Source organism: Rissa tridactyla, chromosome 2 (assembly GCF_028500815.1).
Source record: "Rissa tridactyla isolate bRisTri1 chromosome 2, bRisTri1.patW.cur.20221130, whole genome shotgun sequence".
Lineage (NCBI taxonomy): Eukaryota > Metazoa > Chordata > Aves > Charadriiformes > Laridae > Rissa > Rissa tridactyla.
Genome location: NC_071467.1, coordinates 67,320,116 through 67,342,001, shown reverse-complemented (window position 1 = coordinate 67,342,001; position 21,886 = coordinate 67,320,116). Strand labels below are relative to the sequence as shown.

General features: G+C 39.3%; 1 protein-coding gene across 2 annotated transcripts; it reads right to left on the bottom strand.

The window, feature by feature from the left end:
- Window positions 1–707: 707 nt before the first annotated feature.
- On the bottom strand, window positions 708–21,869 carry SLC39A6 (solute carrier family 39 member 6). 2 transcript variants are annotated; one of them, XM_054192524.1, is made up of 10 exons: window positions 21,784–21,869; window positions 20,029–20,753; window positions 18,569–18,749; window positions 18,114–18,283; window positions 16,623–16,835; window positions 14,906–14,975; window positions 13,215–13,592; window positions 8,046–8,126; window positions 5,830–6,020; window positions 708–5,259 (listed from the first exon to the last, which is right to left on the bottom strand). In XM_054192524.1, the coding sequence occupies exons 2-10, from the start codon at window positions 20,743–20,745 to the stop codon at window positions 5,107–5,109; spliced, it is 2,154 nt and encodes a 717-aa protein (XP_054048499.1). In that variant the 5' UTR covers window positions 20,746–20,753; window positions 21,784–21,869; the 3' UTR covers window positions 708–5,106. The 2 variants fall into 2 exon arrangements, with proteins under 2 accessions (XP_054048499.1, XP_054048500.1); XM_054192525.1 differs by having other exon boundaries at window positions 21,699–21,832.
- Window positions 21,870–21,886: the final 17 nt, after the last annotated feature.

Here is a 21,886-nt window from a genome sequence, read left to right as displayed (position 1 = left end):
AGGAGGAGACAGCCAGAAGTAGCTAATCACCAAGGATGGGATAACAAGAAGTAGTTAATCACTTCAAGGTTCTTCTATACGTCAAGTATGTAGGATAGAGTTATGGCTACTTCAAAGAACATCCTTACTATCTTCAAGAAGTTGGCAAACTTACAGCAAACTGTTACTGTCCTGAGATGACTCATATACCTCAAAAGGATAATGTGCGGAAGGGTCTCCTTACCCAAATGACCACTGAGACACTCACGCTTGCGCAGGAGTGTTTTGCCGATGCAGCAAAATTTGATATGCACGGGCCGAAAGACTATTCAGTCATCCTAATGAATATGTAAATCTAGGTGGAGTTATGTATTAGGTAGTAAATTAGAATTATGAGAATATTTATAATGGGTGAATAGCCCCGGTAAGGTGTGCTAGATTTGTAGGTTTTCGCTCTAGCACCCGACATCAAATAAAGCAATATCTCCTCTCTAAACTACTTTTGGTTTCAAGAGCTTTTATTTCGGGTAACAGGAGGGCAAGGGCTGTTCTATGGCAAAATCCTTCCTTCAGCCCCCACCCGAGTGCATGGGGAAGCAATTCTAGTACCAGGCAGTCATTTTTACTAGCTGCAAATAAATATAATTTTTCATATTTAATTTTTTTTTTTTGGCCACAACTACATCACTGAAGAAAACACTCCAAACGCAGCATTTGGTCCACTGGTTTATTTTCTGTAGCACACAGCCATACAGTAACAGCCACAGTGGTCATACATGGACCACAACAGTATTTTCAACACACATTAAAACATCTTTTTGTCTCTTGCTTGTGGCAAACGGAATGACCCCGTTTTTTCCACAGAAATTTTAATTACGCCGGTCTCCGGTTCAGGCAGCAGGAGAGCTGCTGCAAATTCCACATTAGCCTTGACTGTATTTAAAATAAATGTAACTCAGCTGGGACCCCACAAGAGCTTGGGCATCACCCTGAGGTGCCCTGGCCACAACGGGGCAGGGAAACCCTCCCGGTACCGGCACCTGAACCCTCCCCCGAGAACTTCCACACCTTTGTTTTGAGTCTTGCTGCACACAGCAACTTCACACACCACCTTCTCCGTACAAATTCAGGCCAGAACCTTTAGAAGAACACCTTACAAAGAAAATAACTTTGATTCCAGCATTGTTTGCCTACTCTGCTTACCTGCATCTAGCACAGGCATTAAATAAGGCAGCTGTAACAGCATATAAAATTAAGGTCTGTACCTTAATTAAGTAAATTAAGGTACCTTAATTAAGGTACAGATGGATACAAGAAACAGACACACTTCCATTTATCAGCTGGAATAGCCAGGCATCTTACAAACGGCTGCAGAAAAACATATACATAAAAAGAAAGGGCTGCTCAGAGGCTCTGCCCCATCAGTTTGCCAAATCAGGAGTATTCCGCATCACAACAGATGCAGATTCTACTTTATAAGGCTGACAAAGAAAACAAACCAAACAAAAAAACCCAAGGCGTTGTCATCTTGCTGCTACAAACCTACAGCAGGTTTTCTCAGTTACTAGTTTGGGCAGCTGTCCATCACAGACAACTCTCCATCAAAGATTAAAGAGCAGTGAATGGGTGGGATACGCTTGTGTCTACCTTATCCACCCATTTCTGCCCACATGCTCTAAAGGCAAGTTATTTTTCAGGTTGTTACATTAGCAACATGTTTTGATATGCACATTATTTTAATGTCAGTTGATTACATCAAAAGCTAGCCAAGAACTGACTGAAATTTGTAGACCTATCTCCATCATTTAGTCATCTATCTTAAAAACCTCTTTGGCAAACACGCCTGCTGCCTATTTCACACCTGCCACCTGGACAAGGAAAGCCCAGCTGAACAAGCAGCTATTAAAAACTAGGAAAAAACTCAAAATGAAGTGAGCTGGGACCCATCCAAGTCCAAAATCCCCCATGACCAAAGAGATGGAGCACACCCAACTTGTGGAAGGGCTGAGGGTGCAGGACAGAAGGTGAAGAGACCCACAGGCTAAAGCCCATGGAATTTATGGTGGTTTACCAGCCCCCAGGTATACACAGTACCCAAGCGCTACAAAACCCACTAGGATTCAGTGAGGTCGCATCTCAGACACTGGATTTCAGCAGGACAGAGCTATGATGAGAGGTTTGGAGGGAAGGAGGGGGTAAAGCCCTACTGACGTTTTTTTGCCCAGGAACTCATCTTCGCCATGAGGAGCAGTTCAGGAGCACAAACTGAGGCACATGGGCTCCAGTGGTGACCAGCATCGCTACGCCCAGCAAAGGCAAGACTCATTTAAAGAGGACAGGGCAAGTCAGACCCCTCCAAAGGACAACACATTCAGCTGCAATAGAGAAACATCAGGAAGAGATCTCCAGAGGAAAAGCAGCCACATTTTTGAGAGATCTGGAATGAGATGGGATGGCCAAGATGGGAGGTCAGTACAGGAAAAGGCAGTTGTCAAGGCATGAAAAATTCAGTTTTGACAGGTTTAGTGCATGTGTTTGTGTTGGGGTGGAGCTGAACTTCCTATTTTTCTAAAGAAAGCAGTGACAAGCACACACCAGAAACAGAACAGCTTTCGATGAGCCAAAGATTCTGGTATTCAAGCAAAGGAAAGATGAATCACAGAATGGTTCGGGTTGGAAGGGACCTTAAAGATCATCTAGTTCCAACACCCCTGCCAGAAGATCAGCAGCTGGGTGTTAGCCATGTTTTAGCTACAAGAATCAGGAAACAGTCACAACACAGGTAAGGGCAGAAGTGTCATAGGAATTTAGATAATTAAAAAAATAAATAGAAGTTATCACCTCTTCAGAGACATAGAAGCAATGGGTAGATATATATGAAAATCATCATACTCACAGATACTACAAATTCAAGTTTGGGAACACTGGAATACAACTGCTGTAATAAAGTTAAAAAAAAAAAAGCACAGGATGGATGATCAAGGAGATGGTATGAAAATTCCGCAGATGGCTGTTGTACCGTGGCGTGACTCTTCTGCACCTCAAGCTGAAGAACTCCTCCGGCAGACTGCATCTGCTCTTTGTTCAGAGGCGTGCTTCTAACAAGAGTCCAGATGCTTCATCAAAATGCAATAGCATATAACAAAGGGAACACTAAATGTAAAGTGCTCGATGAAGGGAAGGAATGCACCCACCAACATTTTGTCAGTGTTCTTGTTACAGATGAAATCCCAGCACTGGAGTAGTTTCTAGTGATGGAAAGTAAATCAGGGAGAGGAAAATGAGTGCTCACAAGAGAGAATGCTGCTGTTCTCTCCAAACAACTGCTCACCAAGCGAAGAGAGATACAGGTTCCTACACATGCAGATCTGGGGGAGCTGATAAGACCCCACCACAGCTCTATGCTCCCCTCAGGATGCATTCGCAGAGCTGAAGGACATACGCCTTTCTCTACTGGACTTCAGAGGAGGCAAGGAACAGGATTTCGTCACTGTGGAAAGCAGATCAAAGCTCAATCTTGTTAACCTGAGGAAAGACTGAAGGAGGAAGAAAAGCTAGTATTCCAGCAGCTGCAAAAACTCCTGCCATCTACATTTAACTAGTAAAAAAAAACCAAAACCCACAAACCTCAATTCATTCCAAACTTCTGTTTCTGAGGTGATACAGTAGTTTTGCCTTTCTGACAGACTGTTTTAACCTGTCAGACATGGTATTATCAAACACTCCCTCTTTGCTCAAGCTTTTTATTCAGCTGCTGACATGAAGCAGTGGTAAAGTTGAGTCAGAAATAAGATCTAATTAGTTTATTTCTGGGATTTTTTTTTAAAGCTAGGTAGTTAAGGTAGCATAATTCTGTTACTTTCTCATTATATAGAAGTTGTTTAATGTTCACCATTCCTGAAAATGCAGAATTTATTTATTTTGCCATTGTCTTTTTCATCCTTCTCCTTCCTTCAGTTACTTTCACAGTGGTTAAATTATTAAGACTGTAAGCTCGAAGTACATACTTACATACACACTTACAGTTAGCCTTAACATGCTGCTTCCCTATGAATGCTGTCAAAGAAATTTTGCTATTTCGGATTTCTCAGGTTTCGTTGTTGCAAAGAGTGCAACTGTTTTGCAAGCACAGGTTTGTGTGCAAATCAGACTGAACTAGAAGTAGTCAGCTCTCCCACTCAGCTCATTTCCCAAATTAAATCAACACTTTACTTAAGGAAATTGTTGTAGCAAGTGACTGTTTGTCTCAGCCTGTAACACGCCTCGCCTTGATACCAAACAGACTTTAATATACCTTTGCCATTTCAGGCAGCATAAGTGGGATATAGGACTACTTTAAAACTCTTTTTGATGGAATTTACGTATATTAGAGCTCGAGCTATGCTTTTACAATCTAACAGCTGTACTTCTGTTGCTGATTTTGAGAAATCGGTGAAGAGCAACTCACATCAGAAAGGGTGAAACAAGTAAAAACATTTGGTGCAAACACTTAAAACAGAATTTCACAAGAATTTGTTTGAAGTAGAAACCAACTGGAATAAGACACAAAGAAAGCACAAGCTACTGAGAGAAGAACCACCGCAAAAAGGATGGAGTGGACTCATCTGCCACTCCGTGTAAACTAGATGGACGCAGAAGAGTAGTTCCTACCAATATAAACATGTGCTACGCATCACACGTCTTTTTCTTGTTTTACACCGCTCACTGTGCTTTGTATCCACTGATTTTAATTGCGCTAAAATAAAAAAAAACAACACTGTAGTTTTATTTCTTTAAACCAACAAAACCATTGAAGTAAAAAAAAGTTACATATAATTACATACAGTACATAAATTTACTACAAAAAACCCCCAACCCCCCAGACAATACTCCTTTAATAGATTTGGCACTTTCACCATGTTTAACTAAGTACAACTTTCCACAGTACCATACGCAATGCTAAATCCTAAATGCAAAAAAAACCTTACAGTGTCCAGTTCTACTGGGAAGAAGGGATGGAGGGACACAACAAAGCACACCAATAAAAATATCTAGTCTATATCAAACGTACCTCTCCACTAGGGAATTGAATAGGAAAAAACCTACCACTTATAATTTAACACCAAGCTGTCTTTCTGGCAACCAGGATTACAGGTTTATGCTGAATACAATCTTATGTTCAAATACGGAGATAAGCAGCATTATCCCAAAACCCAACAGAATCCCAGCGTTCTGTAACAGGAAGTATCCCCAGCGGCTACATCCATGATCACTGGCATCATTGTGGAGCATTTCAGGCACCTAAACAAACAAGAAAGCATTAAATGCCTTCAAAATAAACAGTTACTTCAAAACCAAGTCCTTCAACCACGAGGCATGAAGTAGCAGAGTCCTACTCCTCTGCTCTTTCCTGGTGACTGCACTAATTAGGTATCACTCAACATGAACAACATTATCAGAGCCTACTTCCATATTTAGAAACAGAGGGAATCTGTAATGTTCTAATTACTGTTTTCATGATAATTATGCTGATGTCTTAATCATATCCTGAGTAAATTGCTGTCTTATTTACCAACTGGTTTAATCAAACCACACCAGGAATTTTATTCTTAAGATGGTTAAGCTTTCACTGCTTTGTACTTCTGTACAAACAGTCTTCTGCCTCTGTTTAACAACTAAGGGAGAAACAATCTCTGTTCCTACACGAATCTAAATAAAAGCCATCTTCCACCACGTACTCATCAGCCCCTTCAAGCACAGAAAAAGTTAACTGAGGCAGAAAAGATGGAAGAATTTATTTTGAGATCAACATAAAATTAGCATTAATTGTTAAACTATGTTAAATAAATTCAAGTAGGTCTAGCCACTTACCATATCCACAAGCGCCACGTACATGAACAAGCCAGCAGTAAGTGCAAATATCCACATGGAAACATTGTCTGCATAATGACCGATAAGAATCCCGGTCGCCATTCCAAGGTAGGCCAGCATAGCGGACAGAGCATTGTAAAGCACAGCTTGCTTGACAGTCATACCGGCTTTTAGAAGTACAGCGAAATCTCCTACAACAGGGAAGAAAACAAAACAAAGTTTTCATCCTCAGGTAACTATTGCAGTATTCATGAGTTCTCCTCTTACTTACAGGATTACTGAGCTATTTTTATGCTGTCGTCTGCCTTATTTTTTTCCTTTATAAAATCAGAAATCACCAGGGAGCAGAAAAATTAAAAAGTGCACATGAAGAACAACACATCAGCAAACATTGTAAGTTTCTATGCTTAAAGTCTTAGGACTTTTGGAAGAAGCAGCTTTTAGTGTAGTTTGCATTTAAGCCAACACTGTAAAATCCTGCAGTACCCAACATGCATGAGCATTCTAAACAAGTTTCTCAAGCAAAATATTCCCACTTAATTGCATAAAGCAATGGCGATGAGTCCATTTATTATCCTGTAACTGCTCTTTGTACTTTAAGTCTAGCTGTTTCATAAATTTAGAAATGATTTCTTTATTAATTTCTGTAAATGATCCTTAACATCTTATTGTCACTTGAAGGAATGATAGACTATCACACAGAAACTGGTTTTCCATCATTCAGAATAGATTTTTTTGTTGTTTAGATAAACTAGATCTAAACCAGAGTAAAATAATATAAGCTTATTATTTGGAAATAAAATGGATTCTACATAAAAATGTAGGTTATCTCCAATTAAAGTAAACAAAAGCAATCTTCAAAGCTGAGTGGAATAATTTGTTACAACAGCTTTTCCCACAAGATACCGCAATTAAGATGAACTGGCACGTTACAAACATTGTTGAGCATTAACAACAGAATGATCCAATTTTATTCCCAGATAACTCCAGCTACTCCCATTTATTTCAGTATTTCTATGCCACTTCATGTCCTCTGTTAAAGAAAGCATTTCTATCAAGTTTTCTGTGCTGATTAAAAAAGCATGATTTAAATCTTAAGAGGTTATTCTTGCTTCCAAAACCAATGGAATATTTGAGTCTAAAATTATCAGATTCATAACATGAATTTAGTATATTTGTACTAACAACATTTAGTACATGTAATTAACGAAAGTTCAACGGTTTCCGTGGAATTAATATTAAGGTGAACAAGACTCAGTTCCCTCCCATGTCATAAAACCAGGTAGCTTTTCTCCAGAGTAATTTATTTCTGTATAACATTATTTGTACGGACAGACAAATATATCAAACTGTTTAATAAATGGTTTGATGCATACACATACTGGTTTACAAGCTCCATTTAATGAAATTGAACATTCTACTTTCTAGGGAATTAAACCTTAAAAAGTGCAAGCAAACTGTTCTTTCCTCATTCTATATGCCAGCTATGACTGTGGTCACGACAGCTACAAAAAAAAGAAATACCAGTTGCACATTCAAAATGATGCGACAATTGGAAAGATCAGCTCCATTCCACGTTAAACTAAGCAGCTACATCCTGTTCTCACAAGCTGCCCTGGAAAAGGGCAAAATACTACGATGTAAGACGTGCATTCCCATGAGAAATTATTGTCATGAACTTAAATCCCTTGAGTTTGGAAGACAAACTATTTCTAGGAAAGCTTTCTAAGCAGTTCCAAGTTTAAATTTAGAGCTACAGCAGTTCTTTGCAAGACTTAATGAAAATGCAGCAAATGTTACGCGGAAAAGAGTTCGACTAATCGTGACCTTCCTTTTAACAGCACTAACACAAGAATAAAATTAAACAGCGATGTGAGAGGAGCAAATTCCGACATGCACCCTCCTGCAATTCACAATTTATATTCCTAAGGAGAATAAAAACTACAACCGAACTATACAGAACAAGTTGTAAGTAACTGCAAGAGCACTAGGTTTTAAACAAAGTATCTGAAATGTTTGGATTTTTTTAAAGGAAGATTAATTAAATTAATAAATAAAACAGTCTTTAAATAAGTTAAAAGTATTCTTGAGTAGACAATCTCGCACAGATGAAGTTTTCTGATCAAGTTTTATTGTGCCACTGAATAAAATCACTTATAATTTCTCCAAAGCGCACCTGTAAGTACCTGCAGCATATGGAAATATTGGGATCTTACCTAGCTCATGAGGTAATTCATGGCAAAATACAGCCACGGAAGTGCTTAAACCACTAGATAACCCTTCAGTGAAGGCTGCTCCTATGAAGAGACAGGGGAAAAGAAAAAAAAACCAAAACCAACATTACTGCATATTCAGACATCAAGTGCAGAAGCATTGTTGCACATGCTTGTACCAGATTAGGACATATTCTAGTTTCACTCAAATTTTTTCTTATGCTTCTGGAAACATTTACACTTTAACTGGACATTTTTTGTTTATGATTCATAAGTACCAAAATCAGAAGCAACACAGAATCCCCCAATTAAAGCAAACGAGATTTCACTATCTTATTTCTGAATTAGGCCCAATCCCTTTCAGCAACACAACCGTCCCAAAAAAATGCAATAAGTGGAAATACACTGTCAGAAAAGACTTTTTTTTTTTTTTTTTTAAGATACAAAGGGAAGAAGGCAGCTCAACTGCCTCTGAGAGTCAGGCACTGGAAAAAGGGAAGCCAGTTCAACAGTAAGAGAGGCTTTAGTCACGTGAAGTCAGAAGTGAAAGACTGTGAGTTCTAGACAGCTTGCACGTAAGAGAACTATCATACTTTTAAGCGGAGCAGAAAAAACCAACACAAAACCCCCTTAAACTACTCCAACAGTCCTCGTCTTTCTTGTTTTCTCCACTGCTTCTGTTGCTTGCTATTTTTCTCATTTGACAGCAGCTCGGGAAGAAGCAGCGCGCAGCAGGGCTGAGGAGCTGAACCACAGCTCATACACAGTATGGGAGGTCCCCACCTGCATGGAGAGACTCACCAAGGGGTGCAGCAGAACCACATCCAGCTTCTTCTTCAGCTGCTACCAGGAGCATGCCGGCAAACAAGATGCTGACAATAAGCAGCCAAAGAGGCACGAGGCCATGTCATAGTAGTTGGCACGCAAGGAACCCAGGAGTACTGGTCACAGAGGAAAAGCTACAATGGTGATGAGACCACAGGAGACAAGCCCTTCTCTCTGCTGGTGTCACCAGCCCCACTACTCCAGCAGCCCCTACCCAGATGTAACTCTTGAGGGTGGACATGGCTGTCCAGGTCATCTGAAAGAAGCCACGGATGCTCCTCCCTGCAGTGACAGCAACAGCAACCTTACCTCTGGGGCACAGGCTGCAGCACCCCGTGAAGAAGATGCAAGAAGCAGCAGCCAGCAGGCATCTTTGGATGAGAGATAGTGAACAGGGGATTAAGAGGGTCTTCAGGGAAGGTTCTACAGAAACAAGAGCCCAAGCCCCTTCAGAACTAAAAAGGAAGGCAGGACCAAAGCAGCACTGAACAGGAAACGTGAACTCCCAGATGGATAAAATTTGAAAATAGTGAAGCCCAGCAACAGAAAGAACCCTCCGTCCCCACTTGCAGCTGCTAATCTAAAGAACGTGGTCATGACCCTGGCAGCGCTGGTGGGACTGTTCCTGGGATTCTCTGTCAACTTCGAGGTGTCCCAGTTCAAGGTGGATATGAATAGTGTCCAACAGAGGTCTACAGCATAAGGCCCAAAAGCTTGAGGAAGCCAGGTATATTTAACCTCCCTCTCCACCAGACTAAGAGGTGGTCTAACAGCAGCTTATAAGTACCTTTAGTGCAGTCACAAATACAAAGAAGCCTAACTCTTCAAAGTAGTGACAGATGACACAACAGAGGGAGAGACTGCAAATCACAACTTGGGAGCTTTGGGATGGACATAAAATAAAACTTTCCTTATTAAGAGACAGTAGTGCAACACTAAAAGAGGCCAGACACAGATGTGGGGTAATTTCCCCACCTGCAGGGATTTCCAAGGCTTGGCCATACAAAGCCATGACTGATCCAATCTAGCGTTCCCAAGAGCTGTTTCAAGCAGAGGGTTCAGCTAGATGACCTCTAGAGGTCCTCGTTTCTATGATTCTATTTGCGAAGTCCAATTCAGAGATGCACAGCACACAAGACGAAAGCTGTTTTGACTTAAGCCCTCAGCAGGAGTGTTTTCCACTGCACTCCAAAACATTCAGTCAAGGAGCCTAGGCAGTAATTAACAGGTAAATCACAGGAGTGATTTGCGACTTGAGTAGCAAAAGAGGTTATCAGTGAACACTATCAATCTTTTCTAGGCATCAGTCTGCTTCCCCTACATCCAAACACTGCTTTATAGTTTTGAAGTCAGATTTTGAGACAGACAGGATAGCGACAGTTATCGCCTACTAAGGCAGGAGAATTCATCAGCATTCAATCGGGCTTCAGTTTCTGAGGAGACCAGATAAGTAGAGGAAGGCAGAAGGTAATTACCTTCTCTCATGCCTCAATAATCTATGAGTTCCTCTGTATTACTGTCTCTATGAAATGTTTTCCCAGTCTTACCACTTAGAGGAAAACTAAAAATACAAGAATTCAGCTTAATCACACATGGTAGATCTAATTTTGCGACCATAAAACCTGACTGCTTTGCAAAGTACCTGGGTGGCTGATATGGCTGTATACCGTACAGATACACAGCAAGCAAAGTACAGGCTTAAATAACAGGAATATCTATTTTTACTTTTCACTGCTAAAAAGATGTCTTGAAACATTAACAAATTGAAGACTACATTAATGTGTCTGGTATTATCCCCTCTCAAGAAGAAGATTTAATGGTGTCATGGTATCTTAAAATATACTTTTAAGACATCATTTATCAAAAAAAGAGCTAAAGAAAAAATACATACACAAGATAAGCGTAAAAATAAGGGTTCTGCACTTTAGTTGAAGCTACACAGAAAAGTTCAAATCACAAAAGAGCATTTTGTACAAATTAGTCAGCTGCAACTGTTCCATGCTTTAATAAAAAAAAAAATAAGCAGTTTTAAATCTTATTCCTACATAACTAGCACAACAGATTTGAGGAAAATTATGAATAACAGATCACATGAAATGAACTTCAGTGAAGGGTTACTCTGGCTAAAGCTATTTTCACAGAAGCATTCACAACTTCATTTAAATACAGGTAAATTACTATACAAGTACATCATCAAATTGATGTTTTTCCATAATACTTTTGAGCACATCCAGAACTGAAGGAACCACACATTTCCATTAGCCTGAACAAGCTACACAGCAGGACTTCTAAAAGCTATTGCTCTCATTTGTTCAATGCGCCTTTATTAGCCTTCCTTATACTTTTCCCTTCATAACTATAAAGTCATAGCTCCTTCCAAAATCTCCCTAATGCTAAGAGGTAATTGATTCTGCATGTCATTTGTATGCAAATCCTCCTCCTTCTATCACATTTTCACTACTGATCTGCTTGGAAATTTACATTCCGTGCTCCAACTTTCATCAAAAATGAGATTAAATCAGAAGGTCTCTTTTCACATTATACTTTGAATTGACTGAATCTGAACAACTCTAAGTACTGCTGTGAGAAAAAAAAATAGTTATTACTGGGTTTTCTCCTCAAACAAGAATGAACTTGTTTCTACAATAAGACTTACAGAAAGACTGATACTGCTGAACTGACCTCAGTATGCTATACAATCTGGAAATGAATCCAATACCTGTGAAAATTAGTCTTAAATACTAAAGTCAAGATTACAAAGGACGAGCACAAGAACTGAGGATTACTGATTTGACTTCGCTTTCTGTAACTTACTTTAACCTTTTAAATTTAAGACACCCATAGTCTAGCTCTTCTAGAAAAAAAAGAGGGGAGTTCCCAAACCTGACCTCCAAGCCAGAAGTCCAAAACATAATATTCAATCTGTTATCTTTGTGATAAAGAAATATTTTCACTGAAGCATTGTCCAAAAAGACTGAACAACTGCAACGTGTAACAAACAGGGACACGAACAAAAAAGGAACAAAAAGCTAAGTGTTCTGATTACATGTAAAATAACTGTTTATACTGGTTTAAATTAAAAAACAAAACAAACAACTACACCACAAAAAAAAATGGACTATTATGCTCAATTTTAAGAATAAGATTTTGAGTAGAGTATGACTGGTGTTTAAGAAACTAAGTTTTTTTAAATACTTTTCCAAGAAGAGTCACTGAGCCTGTTTTGAGATCGAGTACAGCACACCGAGTATCTGAAGGAATCTACTTATGCTACACTCCTTTAATTGATGTAGACACTCTTAATCCAAAAATCTGAATAAAGGCAACATATAGTGACTTTATTGGTATCTTCTCTGTGACTCATATTTCTGAGAGTTAATAGCTAACTTATGTCCTATTAATTAATGCCCTATTTGCACATTCCTGGGATACAAAAAGCAGCACAGACCTTCTCTGGAAGGTTAGTGCAAGCACTAGGAAGAACTGGAATGCTGCTCTTTAGTGGACGGTAAGATCTGAGAATCTGGATGTGACGTGACTGCTACGCAAAAGCATAAAAGCACCTTAGGGAACACAACGTCTTGTACCAAATTCATTTTACAGTAAAAATGAATGCATGCCTACCTCCCACAGCACAAAAAAAAAAAAACCCACACGTATATATTGGCCAATCCATTTGTATAATCTTCAGGCTAAAGCAGACTGAAACCAGGGTGCCATCTTCCTACTCACCAATGCTCTGGGGAAACTTACACATGATGTGTAGCCCAGGGCCCAGTATACGCAAAGCCGGATGTGCAAAGTGTATAACCTGAACTTGCTGCATTAACAAGCAAAGGCGGAAAGAAAAAGAAATAAAGAAGCCAATGATACTAATGGCCTGACTGGAGTGGAAAACGCACAGTTATTTTGTATGTGACCAAAATGACAGGCTTATCTTGAAAAATAAAAAAAAAAAAAAAAAAGACCTTCGCATTGAAATATGAAGTCAGATCAAAGCCCTAAATATTGTTTTATAAGCCTAGCTTTAGTTTTGAAAAATGTTAGCTTTAACATCGTTGAAAGTAGAAAAATAATCAAAGTTTATAGATTTCCTAAAGAAACACAGCTCCAAGTACATAATTTCTGGTTCATTTGTCACTAATCTTCAGGTTGTTAAACTGGAGACTTTTCTCATTCATTTAGAGCTGCTATCAGATAAAAGTTTAGGCTTCAATGATCCACCACTAATTAGTTACATTCCTAACAAAGAGATAAGTGAGATAAGAGATAAAGAGAGAAGGGACAGCAAAAAGACTTCGCTGTCCTCACATATAACAAAGCTGCCACGTCCAAGCTAACACTTACCGATTGCTAGGCCGTCACTAAAATTGTGCAGTCCATCTCCCATAATCACCATCCATGCCAGAGTTGCTATCCCTGCATCCTTCAGTTCTTCACGCGAGTAGCGCTGACTGTGACTGTGGGGATGATGGTTCTGATGATGGTGGTGATGCAGAATATGATGGTAGTCATGATGATGATGACTAAGATGATCTGTCTGCCCTAGAGTATCGTGTAAGTGAGAATGACATTTGTTTCTACAGCCCCTGGATACATATTCATTGTCGACCTCTTCTTGATGAGAATGAGCTATCATCACTTCTTCTTCTTCTTGTACAGTTGGCTGCTGAGAAATGAAGGGCGATGGATCTTGCGAGTCTGTCCCTAGATAGCCCTCAGGACCTGGTACAAAAACCCAGAGTATAATATTATATATTTTTAAAATCACCTAGGAAGCAAAAATAGAATTAATAAGTTGAACAAGTGATGCAGTAAAGAAGAAACAAGTAAGTCTAGAAGCTGAGACTGATACCCCAGCATCTTATACCAGAAGTTTTTTTTCCCCAGGGGTTTCCACAACTTTTTTCTTTAATCAGATTCTGAGGTAATTCCCAATATTTCAAAATACTAAAAGCTTTTAGTTTCTGTCCCTTACAACTGAAGCAGCCCCCAAGTTATGGGCACAAATGCCTCCTAAAAGGTAAAAAAGCTTTTAAACTAAGACCAGTACAATTTAAACACAACATCGTAAGGCTCTATGTCCCAATTTCACAGCACAAATGCTGTTAGTTCAATTGCTTCAGAAAGACAAAGTGTCTGGAAAGCATATGCCATTTAGCCATCTTAGGGCTGAAGATTAAGAATGCAGAAGAGGATTACTTTACAGATAGTTTTGGAAACTCCTGTATTTCATATAAATACAGGAGCTTAAGTTTGAACTGAAAGATAAACACACAAAATTAAAGTCATCACAGACCATGAAACGTCCTCATATAAACATCAGTCACGTACTAAGGTTAGTTATTTTAAGTCCTAAAACTTGATAAATTCTTCCCCTGCAATTAAATGAACAAATATACTTCTTTTTTCTGCATTATTGACAACTCTTTCATGAGTTATAAAATTATTCCGAAAAACTGAATGCTTTTTAGCTACAAGAGCTAATAAGTATCTAGAGAGGTGTGTTTTGGCTTACAGTATGACCACATGATCATTTACAGTCAAAATACCTCAACTAACCTCTAGAATTTTAGATTATCAGCCTTATAAATAAATAAATACTCAAACTAACAAAATTCAGACTTAAAATACACAGAAATCTAAATAATGAATCACTCGTATAACATCTAACATTCTAAAGAGAAGTGCCAGTAGAAGAGCCAGTAGGTACAGCTGTATTTGCAACAGGCACAGTCAGAAGCACTTCACAGAATGACTTCAACTCCTGCTGTTAAGTCCAGACCTAAAAGGCTTAAGGTTTCAAAACTGAACTCACTACTTCCATCCTATCGATTCTTTTTAAAGGAAAGCAGCAAATAGAGATAGTCCTCTATGCATCAATGCACAGACAGGTTTTGTTTCAAAAAGAATTCAAGTAGGTAGTGATCCAACCTACAGTAAGAAGGAGATCTATGAGCTGCCATCACTCAGATGGGTTTTTTTTTTTAAACTGTGTTACCACAAAGTAACAGCTGTGCAACATTACTGAGACTTACGATCATCTGCGTCTAACTTTTCTTCATTTGCTGAAAACTTCTTACTTTCTCCATCATCTTCATTTTTTTTCTTATTTCAAAAGAAAATACTGTAGTTATGAATATTTTACTTACTTTTCAGCATATACATGAGCAACGTTATATTAACAACATTTATCTAGCCTGCACAGAAAGAGGGTAACAACATGGAAGCCATACAAAGAGTGCAGAAGAGGAATATTAGAAACTTAGCTAAGTACAACGTGACAACAAAGATCCCTCACGCTTCATAGCAGGAAGAAAACCCCCAAAAGAAAACAAACCCCTACACATAAATACCCCACATTTTTGCATGAGGAATTAGCAGAGGGGTTTCCTCTGAGAAGCAAGGTGCATCAAATACTGAGTAGAAGTTATTCCACTAATTCTTTTCCATTTTAATGTGTCAGTATGATCTGATTATTTTTTTTTCTAGGGTACTGAAGGAAAACCAAGTAAAATCTCCAGTCGTTGCTCACTAATTAATGTCTGTATCACAACAATTTACAATCAGTGACTCAGTATCTAGAAGAGCATAATTAGTCTAACAGGAAATTTATTCCCAGTGGCTGAGATAAGGACACAGAAGAAACGTGCTTTGCTTAGAACTCTTCATGTCCTCTCCTGGCCAATAAATTTAACTAGACTAGAGATAAGGAAAGCGATCCTGTTGCTCACAGTTAGCGTAGCTTCAGTATAAACCCCACCAACACAACCTCCTGTGACCAAAGTCAAAAAGCTTAGATGGCGTCTGCTCTGAGACCGCTGCCTTAATGACCAATTTAATCATAAAACTAAACAGAGATTGCCAGTCATTGTGGTTGCCTAGAAATTAACTATTTTTAAGTTAAGTAATTAGTAGTTTACTAACTTTCTTCAAGCAAAGCTTAAGATATCGCCAGCTTTTACAGTAGTTTTTTACTGAGTCAACTTCTACATCAATGTTTATTCCTGGCTACAGAAGTCTTTAAAGAACTCAGTTACTGATAATTGGCAAGTTACCAACATTTACAACCTGCCAAATTCAGTTACTATTTACCTTCCACATAAAAAACAGCACAGTAATCTGAAAGCTGTATTGCTCTTCTTTTTAGGGGCCGAGAAGGGAAAGAAGAGAGTGGCTTGGCAGACTGTATTTCCAAATGGAACGCTATCTAACGAAGTCACTTTCTACAGTGTAGCTAGATGCTTATTTATGCAAGCATTTTTTTCCACCCTTATCCATTTTGTGCAAGTGCCCCCTCAACAGGGGTACAATAACTGTATGAGGCTATCTTATTTCATCCAGTACAAGAATTAAAATAATAATAAAACCAGTTCAGATAGTCAGTTACATAATTGCCTTGAGATGTCAGGAAGTCAATAATGAACAGTAACTTCTTAAATTACTGTTAAAACAAAGGGTGCAATTGGATGTTTGCTTATTAAACAATTGACTGTGGTGTCAAGCCTATACTACATGTCTGGTTAAGGTAATAGCTCAGAGCTCTTCCATAACAGGATCACAGAAAAAAAGTTATCATGTAGTTTAAAAGTATACGTGTCACTAATATAAGTGAAATTATAACAGTAATGAACTCAGAAATCACTATTAAATCCAGACAGATATAAAAAAAAAAAAACTTTTCTGAGTATCACAAAAGTGTATTCAGAAATGATCATGCAATACCATATAGCTTCAAAATAATAGTTTCTCTACCTTTTTCTTCTTGTCTTTAAACTGCTTTATTAAAGTGATCAAATGCTCCACTAGAAACATAAAATACAAGCCTCCAAGTGCTGTAAGTCCCTTCCATGTAGAATCGAGGTAAGCACTCTCCTCTGTACTTTGAAAAACAAGATGTGTGTACATAGAGCCTTTGTTTTGTTCAAGCAGAGGTTTTTCGTGGTGATGGTGATGGTTTCCATGAGACTGAGAGGGAGAAACAAATGGGGAAAGTCATTATATTCAAAAGAACTGACAACGTAAGAAACATAGAACGTATTCTTCACATTCTAAGCCTGGAGTCCAGACTTCGCAATTTTCATAGGGTAAATGCTCTGGATACAAACTCAAAAAATTACGAAGAAATCTGCTGACAGGAAGAAACATTGTAAGGACTGAGAGTAGACCTGGTATTCATCCTCCCACTGCAGCTACATGCGTACTGCTCAATACAAGATGTACAACTGCCCCCACAAAAACTCCTAACACCATCAAGGAAACTACATTGTAAGTAGTAGCGCCAGCCAGCACAGTGATTACTTTCCCATCTAAGACAGCTCAGAGACTTCAAATACCTTTTTCTACAAGGAACGTAGCAGTAATTTCCTTCTTTAAAGGAAGTCTGACATTCTTCCCCTCCTCACTGGCTACTGATGCGTTCAGAATCAAAAAAGCTTCAGGGACACCTCACTCTCACGTTTACATTTACATAACCCTCACATAGCAAATACAAAATTAACTGAAAGGAAAGAGAAGAACCTGATAAATTACAGGCAGGGCTCAGAAACCACCACAGAATCTGCAGTCCTTTTTATCCATCTTATCTGAAAGCTGGAACAAGTTACCTTTGCAGGGGGGTGTGGGGAGCAGGGCAGTGGGAATGTCTGTTTAAGAGCTTCAGGAAAGGTAGAAATTTAGTAATCATAGTCCAGTTTCATTGTCCATGTTACATAATAGCAATATGTAACCCCAAAGTCTATCAAGTAATGTTTTCACAGGACTTCAGAAATGCTTGATTCTGATCAAGAAATTACAATGGATAAGCAATCAACATAAGTGGCCGATAACAGAAAATAGTGGAATATCTATTCCACATTTAAAGTGTACAACTTCTGCTATCTATAAAGTTAATTGAAGTGGAAAAAGAAAATAAAGAGGCAACATTGCAATAAGTGACTAGAAACATTTATAAAAAGTTATTGCATGCAAGGAACAATGAGTGATTTAGCAGCATATATGACTAAGAACAAGAAATAGATTGAGGGATAATGGTGTCAAGTTCTTACACTGTAAGGACTGTAAAATGAATAATACAAGCAGTTCCAAATGGGAAACCTTTCCATCAAATGATCTACCTTACAGGGTTGAAAAATGACTCACCAAATAGATATTAATTAATAGGGATTAAAATTATCACTAAGAAGTACAGACAGATGTCAAATTCTCTGCTTTGAGATAATGAATAAAACAGTAATTAATACTTACATGTGGAAGGAGATGCAAGAAAGCATCTCCGCTCAAAGTCCCCACAGCCAATGCCACAAGGAAACTTAGAAGAAATTTGAAAAATACGCGATTCATCAGCGGTACCAATATAACACCCAATAAGGAAAGAAAACTAATGACGGAGATGGATATAAAGCCACCAATCCAAGCTGGGGGAAAAAAAAAACAAAAAAGAAAAAAGTAACAAGAATAAATAACAGCTCTATGAGATTTTGTTTGCTTAACATTCCCGTTATCAAACGCTCCTGATCATTAAATTAATTGGATGTTAACAATTAGTATGCCACAAAGATTTCTCTCTAGATGTGGTCAAGTGCCAAAAGACTATTATAAACTTCTTTCAATTTGAAATATGTTAACATGTTTCTCAAATTTGTAACCAACATAACTCGGGTTCCAGTAAGCTTTTATTCCATGTTAGAAAACCAACCTACCTATTTGCAGAGAGTAACCTTTTGGAGGAGTTTCAGCTTTTTCACTAGTTGCATGGACTATGCAGTATTTGCCATCGATCTGATTAATAAGAGCTGGACAGAGGTAACTAAATTCTGTAGCAGTCAACAATACCTGAGTGCTTATCCCATGCGACTGCATCAGTTTTGACGCACTGGAGCACTGTGGAAAGACACACGTGTTACAGACTAACCAGAACCAAAATAGCATGATATATCTCAAGAGGACTGCACATCCCATTTTAATTGAATTGCAGTGGCACCACATGAAAACAGGTGTATCAATGGTAATCAAAAACTGTCAGTAAAACAATTAAGAACTGTACCTCCATCGTGCTTCTGGCCCAGAAAGCTAGTTTGGGAGTCCTGGCAGAATGATGCATAATTATCACTCATTCTGAGCACAAGGGGGTCGGATGCTTTGCTGTGCAAAGTTTTAGAGGCATTCAGTTTTAAAGGCCATATAAGGAAGTAGTAGCAAAGTTGAATACCTTTTTATAGAAGTGATTACTATGGGAAGTCTTGTACAGAACGTGTTGTGCATGCCCTTCGTCCAGTAAAGAGTTCCCCACTGTACAACATACAGACTTGTGGGGTTTAAATACCAGTACTACTTCTGCTTTGACTGTGCAGAACACAGTAACAACTTGTAAATTCAGCACCAATGTTCACACACTACCCAGCACCCACTCTGAATTACCTGGCATGGCTACATACGTTAAGACCCCAGAGGGACACTTGCGTTTTAAAGCTTTTAATGGAGAAGGATCTGACTGGGTAAGAAAACTGTCTACAACGTAACTATAGACTTCATCAGCACTATTTTTTACTAAAGTAACAAATAACATTTTGCATCAATCTTTTTTACAGTTGGTCTTTACATACAATCTTAAAGAAGATGGGGAGGGAGAGGGTTGAAGAAGAAGGAGCCAGGTATTTCCCTGTAGTTCTACACTATCTGCCACGGAATTATCTAACACTTGTGAGGCAGCTTTGATAAGAATGATGGTATTTTAACTAGATTTTTTTTTTTCCCCTCACTTTCACCACATTATTACGAAGACAAGACAGATTCTGGCTTTAAGGCAGAACAGCAAGTTTTTAATTTGAAGTGGTTTTCGTTTTTAGTAATATTTAAAAACAATATATAAATAATATCTATATAAACCCAAGTGTATGTTTATATTTAATGAAAGTACATATTTCTTTTTAGGAAAAATTAAAACTAGATTGTATATATATTTTCTCTGGAACTTGTGAACATAACACAACATTCCTTCAAAATGTTACGTTTCAAAGAAAGTTGTTTGTGTGTGTTTTGCTGTGAGTACCGTTATACCACAAAGCTTGTACCAACTTATATGATAAGCATCTGACAAATAAGCCATAACAACATTCCCAGTGGATCTTGACTCCCAAGAATACAACAGAATCAGTCTCACCTCTTGGGTATTTTGGTGTTTCAGTTTAGAATACAGGTAACTTCCTCTTTCTGATTCCTTTGGAGAAGTATGAGATTCATTTGCTTTGCTATTAGCAAGCCAGCTTGCATTGCTGCCACCTGTGACATTAGCAGCATTAGAGCTGGTCAGACCTAAACGACCAACCGGCTTGACTTCTCCAGGTTGCATATTCTGTAATTCAGAGCGGCCACCTGCAGGGGCGGTGATGATAGATGTCGTTATTTCATTAACAGCGTTCTTGCTGCGTACAAAGTTCTGCTGACGTTCTACATTTTCTACTTTATGAGGTTCCTTTGAGTGACTGTTCCTGTGGTCTTTGTTAGCGTCAGATTCATGGTTTGGACAAACAGTCTTCTCAGAGTTTTTACTCAACGAAACATGATTATGATGGTGATGATCATGGTCATGATCATGGTCTATTTTAATCCGTTTCATTTTATCTATACCTATGTTCTGGAGCAGTTTTCTAAATCCTTCCATCGACAGAGAGTTATTTTCTCCATAACGATGAAAAAGTTCTTGAAGGTGTAACTTCTGTATTAATCCTGCCAAGTCAGTATTAATGCCAGCTGCCTTTTTTGGAAAAGTTCTCTCTAACGTATGTGCAACAGTAGCCGTCTCCACTCCATGATGGTAACTTTCACACAGTAGTATGGAAAATGATACAAGGAAAGTGACCGATACTGTACTCTCCATTGTGGCTTCTTTAGCAGCAAGAAGATGTAGGGGGAAAAAAAAAAAGGACACTTAAGTTTGCATAAAACTCATCACCTTTCCTCTATAGTAAATGTTCATAATTAGCTTAAACAAAAAAGAAAACCAACCACCAAAAAAATCCCTGCTCAAAGTATCAATGCAGTAAGAGAAGAGCCATTTAAGCTTCTTTACATATTCAGCATTTTTCCTAGATGCACCAGGAGATGAAGCTGCATACCACAGTGAGGTCACTGCCTGTAAACACCCCTCCAGGTGTAACGGGGTAAGCTTACCTTTGTTTAGCTTGGCCTGAATCAGTTTTCTAACACAATCTAAACAATGAGAGCATCCTCAAGGGTGCAAAAACTGAGTTCTAGGTTATGCTTTTTTTGTGTTTAAAAGAAGCCTTATAATTTCACTCTTAGCAAGCAGTAAGTACTATAAATTACATGTTCCCCCTTGAAAAATCAAAGTTCCAAGTCTTCCATCACTGGATTTTCCAGAGCTCTTTGTGCAGCTCCACAAAAAATGTTTTTTATGCTGTTAGGTTCTGTCTGTGTTTTAACGAGGTAGGCAGACCACTGGTGTGGGCCAAGTGCTCACAAGCGTGAAGTTTTTGCATTTTATTCCATAAGCACTCTAGCAGGGCTATGAATTAACCAATACTTCGGCTGCATGCAGGACTCTGCCAGAAGGCTGCCTCAGCCCCTTTTCCAGGGAGGGACAGAGAACAGATCGCAGAGAACGCTATAGTTTCCGAGAAGATTAAGGCCAGCCTTAAAACCCCGGCACCTCCCCGGCACCCACGGCGGCACGAGTGATGGCGCCCCCGTCGCAAACCCCATCGGCGGGAGGCGGCCTCCCCAAAGACCCGCGCTCCCCACAGCGCCGAGGCTGCCGCCGGGCCCGGCCCCCAGCCAGCACCAGGAGGGAGGGGCGGCCCCGGCCCTTACCAGGCCCCGCCTCACCCGGCGGCGGCTCCAGCGGCCCCAGCCCACCCGTGAGGCGCACACGCCCGCCGCGGCGGGAGGAGATTACCTGGCCCGCCGCTGGGACGGGCCCTGCCGCCACTGGCCGGACACTTCCACTTCTCCTTCTCCCGCCGCCCACGCGCGCTAACGGCTCCCCGCCCCCTTCCCTT

Coding starts and splice junctions, on each gene's coding strand:
- SLC39A6 (XM_054192524.1), bottom strand. CDS start 20,745: ATGGAGAGTACAGTATCGGTCACTTTCCTTGTATCATTTTCCATACTA. Junction 18,750..20,028: donor AACACCAAAATACCCAAGAG/GTGAGACTGATT, acceptor GTCTTTCCACAG/TGCTCCAGTGCGTCAAAACT. Junction 8,127..13,214: donor TAGTGACGGCCTAGCAATCG/GTAAGTGTTAGC, acceptor GTCTCTTCATAG/GAGCAGCCTTCACTGAAGGG.